The 8101-nt window shown below is 43.6% G+C and overlaps 1 protein-coding gene across 1 annotated transcript; it reads right to left on the bottom strand.

Moving 5' to 3' along the window:
• Positions 1-653: 653 nt before the first annotated feature.
• LOC111967969 (proline-rich protein 35-like) lies at positions 654-7725 on the bottom strand. Its single transcript, XM_023993441.1, has 4 exons — positions 7626-7725; positions 6646-6719; positions 2307-3837; positions 654-2159 (listed from the first exon to the last, which is right to left on the bottom strand). Exons 3-4 carry the CDS (start codon positions 3659-3661, stop codon positions 1283-1285), a joined length of 2232 nt encoding a protein of 743 aa, XP_023849209.1. The 5' UTR covers positions 3662-3837; positions 6646-6719; positions 7626-7725; the 3' UTR covers positions 654-1282.
• Between the last annotated feature and the right edge of the window lie 376 nt (positions 7726-8101).

Here is an 8101-nt window from a genome sequence, read left to right on the forward strand (position 1 = left end):
TGACTTGGCTACCGGTATTTGACATTGTGTTGTTATTTCGCTGAACAGAAGATGGTTTAATTTTCTTTTTGGCAGTGAAACAAGGCTACTCAGCCGAGAAAAAAACCTCACCAAAATGTATAGCCCCGTTGGAAAATATAAATGTACTGTTTGAAAATGTGAATATAAAATATATATATATGAATCACCTTTTTATTTGGCGTACCCCCGACGGCATTGTGGAGTACCTCGTTTGGGAATACCTGCTAGATAGAGGCGTTGCGTCCCAACACTCTCCTTTCTCCCGAAGTGTGCTCTAATTCACTACTCCCCACACATTTAGAAGTATTGGATTGGTGTAGACATGGGTTAGACTACAGTACTGTATATGAACAGAGTCGTGTTGCTGCCCTGTATTAGTTGTGATCCTGAGCTTGATTGTCCCTCCAAAAGGCAAGGGCAGGAAAGCACAATACACCATTGAGGGGTATCTGTCTCATCCCTACTGGGTCTTAGCCAAAATAACCAGGGTTTGATATATCTTTTGTAGAATATCAAATGCTCTTGCAAAATAAATGTGTATTTTTCACTGTGTAATGCCACTATACATTCACTTATTCACTCAAAATGCCCCATACAAAGAGTAGAATAGCAAAAGTCTACAACACCTAATACACAATCTCTTTCTTTATTCAAATAAATGGAAGTGCATTTGTTACAGATGTGTACTGTGGACGTGTACGGTGCAATGGTTTAATCAGACACACAAGACAATCCAACAAGACGACATTCATATAAAACATAACATTAACTTCTTAATTAATTTTAATTACATCAATCAAATTCATTACAATATGTACAAAKCAGTTCAAAGGATTGTCTCTCAACTTGGGACAGAATTGTAAGAGGATTCATACCTTCGATCATAAAACATATTTTCATTTACATGTGTTCAGTGTCGCTCTTTAAGTGCAAGTTTATTTTTTGTCCTACAACAACATTTCAAGCATCGCTACTGCCCATTTGAATTGTTTTCCCAAATAATCCTGTATCAACAATCAACATGTTTAGTTTAGTGCATTTGTCATTCCTCGTCACTTCTTCATCCCCCCACCTTTATTTAAGGTGCTAATCTTTGTTATCTTTTGGGGGAGATGGCGGTGGTGTTTTGAGAGGATATTAGTGGTGAGAGTTCTTGCCTGGACAGTGAGAGTCATAAGGAGTGCATGAACAAAAGTGTGTTGTCTTCAGGAGGGCTTTCAGGAGCGTGGCAAGCTGGGAAATTAAGCTTCTCAGGAGAGGTTTAGGAGTCTGTTGCTGTCAGGGGGCTTGGCAGACATTGTGGCACCCCTAGTCGCTGAATGGACAGGGGCCTCTTGGAGTTTTTGTTGGAGGAGGGGGGGAAGTCAGTGAAGACCGCGAGGGGCCGTCCATCRGTGCAAAGTAGCACGCTGGAGTCAGCCTCACACTTGGTGGTCCTGCCTGGCCAAAGACCCTCCGCCTGGCTTGGCCTCAACCCCAACCCCCCTGGTGACAGGACCTCCGTCTTCACCACCTGCACCCCAGCCTGACTCATCTTGATCAGCACGTCCAGCGATTGCTTTCGACGCTCTAACGAAGCCTTCATCGCTTCCTTCCTCATCTCATTCTCATCTTCCTCCTCATCCGCTTCCTCCTCCGCTTCCTCCTCCTCTGCCTCCTCATCGTCTTCCTCAGTCTCCGTGGTGATGTCGTCTTTAAGTGAGGCTCCCATGAGGCCCTGGTAACCGGCCGCGACCACCTCAGTCAGCACGGGTTGTTCCTTCTTGATGGAGAGATCCAGGGGTCCTTCCGTCTGGCGAGCTGTCCTCTCCAGTGCATGGTGGATGTGGGAGAGCTCGCTGCGGATCTTGTTCAGGTGTTCCCATAGGTGTCCCTGAGCGATGAGGTCCTCTTTCTCCAGGTGGGAGATCTTGCATTCGGCATCCTGGTACTCCTGTAGAGCGTTGGAAAGGTTGCTGAGGAGGGCAGCAGCTGATTCTGATTTTGAGGATGCCTCCCCCGTCCCTTGGCCGATGGTAGAGTCCTGGCTGCTGGGTCTTCTACAACGCCGAGGAGAGGGCGACTCACTGACTGGGCTCACGGAGTTATTTGTGTAGCACTGCTCCGCTGGCCRGGACTGAGACTGAGCATTTGTAAAACTATGGAGAGACCACAAAAGAGAAGAAAATGCATTTTAGAAATCAGAGATTTCAGAGAGGAAAATACAAAGTCAATTACGAATAATATGACAAATATATAGTGAAACAGTAATAACCAAAATTATATTTATAAAAGTAAGATCTTACCTGCTGTGGAGGAAGAGCTTTTCTGTTGCCATGGAGATGGGTGTGGTGTTCTGAATGTTCTTGAGTAGATCCAGGGTGAACCCGAGGGCTGGCCTCTTCTCTGCAGGGGGCTCGTGGGTCCCCAAGAGGGCCCCTGTTCTCTTGAAGCCCCATCCTGGTTTCCCCTCCTTGACTGCAGCCTGGAGCTTGTCCCCTGTCCTGTAGGAAGGGTCTGGTGATGCTGTAGGGGATGAGGTGGTGGTGGTACCTGGCCTCAGAGCAGGCACCTTCCACAAGTTGACTTTGGGCTGGTAACTGGGGTTGGGCTCCAGGCCATTCGCAGAGGTTTTGAGAACCTTGTTGACGTCACTCTTAGTGGAGGCTGCTCCAAAGGCATGCTCGCAGAGGAATGGGTAGTAGAAGCGGGACGGCAGGAGGGTCCGGTCGGTGGGATGGTGCACACCGGATGCCGGGTGCAAGAGCTGAGCGGCCGATGCCAGGAAGGGGAGCTGGGCTAGCTGCGCTTGAGTCGGTACGGTTATATTGGTGTCAGCAGTGGGGATTGCATTCATTGAATTCATATAGGAGAAGAGGCTGGGGCTCAGGGGGTATCCCACCCCAAGGATAGACCGGTTGAGTTCTGTGAGGTCCTGGTAGTCCACCAGGCCGGGTGGAGGTGGGTAGCAGGGGATGGAGTCGCTCACTCTGGGCTGGGCGCCCTCGGCCGTGGTGTGGCTGGTGGCAAGCAGGCGCCACTGCTCCGACAGCAGGCCAGGCGCAGTCAGGAACGTATTGGACAGCTTGTAGTGCTTTAGCTGGTTCTCCACCGAGTGTGCTCTCAAGAGCTGGTCCTCCAGGGAGAACATATCAGTCATCAGTAGGTCCGGCTCAGGACGCTTACTGGTTGTCTTGGCTGTGCCTTCTGAGCCCCTGTTAGAGCTCTCTCTGGTCATCTCAGTGACTTCAGCTCCTTGTCCACTCTCCTCCTCCTCCTTTCCTCCCGGGCTCTCCCCTTCCTCCTCCATGGCCCGTTGCTGCCGGGGCCTCTCCTCATTCCCTGTAGCTGTCTCGTGCTCCTCTTTCCCAACTGTGGTCCGGAGAGAGTGGGCTTGCTGGAGGGGCCGGAGCTGGTCCAGGTGCAGCAGGTTGCCCTTCTTGTATGGCCAGTCGGACTCGATTAACAGAGACAGGGAGTTCTTACAGAGGCTGTACTTCATGTGGTTGTACAGATGGGACTTCTCCATGCAGGTGAAGGGGCACTGGAAGCACTTATAGTTGTAGGGTTTGCCCCATGGCCGTGGGATGTAGTGGGGCTTCTTGGGCTTGCGCTCCTTGTGCTTGCACGTGTGGTCCTCCTTGGACATGATGGGGGACATAATTCTGTCCTCACAATGCAGGTTATTCTGAGGAGAAGGTGTGTGAAAGTCTTGGAGAGATGAGGCTGTAGGGATGCAGGCTCTCGTTCTTTCTCGGGCTAGATGTAGTACATTTCTTTAGCCTTTATATACATAACTTTAAAGATTCTTTAACCTGGGATCCAGGTGGGTAGGAGCTGTGGAATACAAGATACATATATTGTTTTATTATAACATAACAATTAAATGTTCAGGGATGAGTATTAACATAAATTAAAGAATCATCTCATACATTCAATCGAAAGTCAACCGAAATGTTGTGGCCAATTATTCAAATTTTTGTCATATTTTTGTTGGGGGTGGGTTTTTCTCCTGAGTGGCGCTGCGGTCTAAGGCACTGCATCTCAATGCTAGAGGTGTCACTACAGACCCTGGTTCGATCCCGGGCTGTATCACAACCGGCCSTGATCGGGAGTCCCATAGGGCGGCGCACAATTGGCCCAGCGTCGTCCGGGTTAGGGGAGGGTTTGGCCGGGGTAGGCCGTCATTGTAAAATAACTGACTTGGCTAGTTAAATAAAGATTAATTAAATAACAATAAAAAGTAAATAAAKTATAGGTGCAATATACAAATAAATATAATTTCATATTCAGTTCATATCATATTTACTTGTGGACTGCCTAACAAATATACAAATAAAAACATTTWAAAAAGGTACATAAATGCAAAGTATTGATCATTTTGATCACGTTCTCTATCTGACCCGGAAACTATGTTTTGTGTATACATGAATACAAGATAAATACATGTAATTATCTACAGTTAACTACTGTCTAATTATCTGCATTGGGGGGCTATGTATCAGCATGCTCATATGTGTGTCTATGAGAGTGCATCATGTGTTGTCTGCCTGAGCTGCTGAACTGAGTTGCCACTAACCCAACTGCGGGGAGGCCCCCACTGCTCTGTTCTCACTGTACCTGCCACTAATCATTATTTCCAGTGCAGCACCAGGCGCTAGCATGTCCCAGTGCTGGGGGGCAGACAGGCAGCCCGGGGGGGGGGGGACAGGCAGCCCCGGGGGGCTCTGCACCTGTGCAGGGGGCTCCACTCACGGCCCTGGCCTGGCTACATGGGCTCTGGGCTGGGCCCATGGAGGCCGGCTACCGGTGCAGCATGGCCAGGGTGATGGTTTAATTAAGAGGGCGGGTGTTGGGGTTAGTGGGGGCATGGGCCCTGGTTCTTAATGAGAGCCTGGCGTCACGCCCATAGGGCATCGTTAGTGTCAGGGCTGGGATTTGGGTCAGGGCACATCGCACCGAGTTCAACTGCTCTCCTCTCACCCACTTTTCTACCTACTTCGGTGCTTTTGGAGTTGGGGTGGTGTTCTCAAAGTTAAATACACTCTTTCATCCATTTCACAGGACAGATAAGAGGGGAGATTTATTACAGCTGGAATTGTAGGATTACATGTAAAATTACATGGTAACAATTGTGACGTTTTGGGAGTAAAGAATTGGTACTAAATGATACTCGTGCTACTTTTTTTAATGAATCCCAAAGACTCAGAGAGGTGGTTATTAGGTCATGAAACATTTTTTTCAAATAAATATCAGGTAAGATAAATTGTTCCTTGTGTGAATATGTGAACTATTTCTAATGTAATGTTTGTCATGTATTCTGATTATCAGGGATTTGTTTTTTAATAAGCCAGTGCACTAAATATGGCAACGTTACAATATTTTCAGAAACTACTTAAGTTTTCTTTAGTGAAATCATATATATTTGCCACTCGTAAAAAATAAATAAAAAAACATTGGAAAATGTCATCAAGAAATGTGTCCGTCTATAACTATGGTAGTTCACAATTCCCAAAGGTAAACAAAACAATTGGACAATGCAGATTAAATGTCAAATAGATTTTAACATAAAAATGTAAAATAAAGTTTTACACACTTGACCTACTCTATTAACTGATGCGGCTGATTTAAATACCATAATTGTATGCAGCGTTGTCTCACCATTMTTTTTATAGATAAATACAAGACCAATAAATTGAATTATCTACAGTTAACTACTGTCTTATCTCAACAGAGTACCACTTTCTTCCATATTTCAACATAATAATCACTTTAGTTTAATTAACCTTATGAATAACTCGCTCAAACCAATTTCAAACACTCCACAAAAATGTATAGTGTTATTTGGGGGGGGGAAGAAAGAAACGTTGTAATCGTATCGTTTATTTTGTATTTTTCCTGTGGTCGTTCAGGGATGAAAGCCTGTATGATGTTTAGGGGTCCGGGCTGAGGTAAGACTTGTTTAAGAATACGATAAACTTTTATTAAACAATCACGCCGCACATCACGCCGCACATCACACCAGGACAGATAGACATAAATTGAACTCGACTTCATTGCAGTACAAGAGGGATAACAAAACTCACTCTAACACAGGGTGGCAGGCCTTTTTGCAGAATCCTGCTCGTCTACCCCTGAGGCTCTGACCTGGCCTCTGAGCTCATAATAGAGCCTAACAGCTGCTATTAGGAGGCAATCAATAAAAATCATTTTTCCTTTAGATTTTTTCACTGCTGGACACTGTTAGTGGCCACCAAACCCTCGACCCCCTCCTCCCCTCCGGTCCCCTATCCTTGTTTTAAGCTTTTATGGGTTCCTGGTCAGACAAGCCTATAATCGCTTCAGCTTCAACATATATTGTTTCAATTAAGATAGCTCACATCACTAAAAGCATTGACAAGTTGCGTGCAATAACAAACAAAACCTATAACATTGGATGGGTTGGGGGAAGGGTGCAAATGTATCAAATGGCACCAATATGAGATGTTGGCTACTCACAGACAGGAAATAATTACATTTTATAGAGTGCAGAATCAGCCTTTCTATTTACTCTCTTTATGTTATAGTTATATATTGACTAATACAGAGAGTATAACTGTTATACTTTTGCATTCTATTTTAAATTCATAAGGGATGTGACTTTACCTAAGATGGTGGCTTGCTGTGAAGACTGAGTGATGATCCAATGTCTTCTGTCAACTTCAACTAAGGAGAAGGTCCTGAAAAAGAGGATGGGAGAATATATAAGAATTCAACATGAATATTAGTTGTTAATCTAGATTTAGTTATTATTTGATAATACTGTGATAGTGTGTCGGGGCCTCATAAAAATGGTCTATATTCAACTACACATACAGTACATAGAATGTACATACATCTGAATGTTTGACATTGACATTATGGGGGATTGTTTGTGTTACATTTATTGAATTAATATGCAGTGATATTAATACATCTGTGAAGTTAACCATTAAAACATTCCTCTCCATTTTTTTGAGTTGCAAAAGGAATTCACATTAATGATATTGTTGATGATATTGTGAAACARTCAATATCCAAATAACACATTATTTATTTCTACACTTCTCAAAAATATCTGGGCTTCAGTCCTAAATTAGACTTTGATAGATAGTCTAAACCCAAGTTATCACAATGTTATACATAAGGAGTTTTTTTAATCCTATAAACAATTAAGCCTAAAATACAACTTTAGTCTATGTATGAAAATCACAAAAATCTATACAAAGTAACCCTTCAAGTAATTTCCTTCTGTGAATTAAAAATGTTTTGAAATAATGTAATGAAATAATTTTGAGTGACAGTTTCATAACAATCTTCCAAAATGAGTAGGCTGTTTTAATTATATAAGATAATATAGTCGTAAAATATTATAAATATTTGTAATTTAATTTTCACACAAATTCCATGAATGTCAAATAACAGAACACATTACACTGTTTCCCCATGGACAACGGTGTCTATGGACCAATTGTGACAATAGGCTACAAACATTGACACAACACAACTACAAAGCCCAATAATCATAGCCTTCTAAATAAAACCTACTCATACTAATTATACAACATATGGTATCTGAAATTAGAGAATAAATCTGGTATTCCTACCTGGTGTGTGTCCGTGGTGTGTCTGTATGTCAATTCTCTGTGTATAGCGGTACAAGCAGACAGCGCATATCCAGCTCAAATGGGAGCGCGAAAGCGAGTGTGTAGAAGATATTGACTAGGAGCATTGCCTTGGGGCACTATAATACAGCAGCTCCGTCCTCGGTATTGTCGCATGTGGTGTCTACCTTGCAGCAAGGATACAGAAGCAAAGGTTGGTTCAACGTTAATTCGATGCAGACTATAGGTAGGCTAGTCAGTATGTACAATTAGAATATTTTATTTTACAATTTCTAGTTGGTTTTCAAATTAGGTCTGATAGGCCTAACGCTCAACCTCAACACTTGTTTGACCGACCTATTTCAGGAGTATTTCATTTTTCACACAACATAGCCTAGGCATAAATGTCAAAACTTACCTTCAAATCAGGAATTATTCGACTGTCAGGCAGCACTCTCCTAATTGATTTCAAAACAACC

The sequence above is a fragment of the Salvelinus sp. IW2-2015 genome, linkage group LG8, assembly GCF_002910315.2.
Source record: "Salvelinus sp. IW2-2015 linkage group LG8, ASM291031v2, whole genome shotgun sequence".
NCBI classification, from domain to species: Eukaryota; Metazoa; Chordata; class Actinopteri; order Salmoniformes; family Salmonidae; genus Salvelinus; species Salvelinus sp. IW2-2015.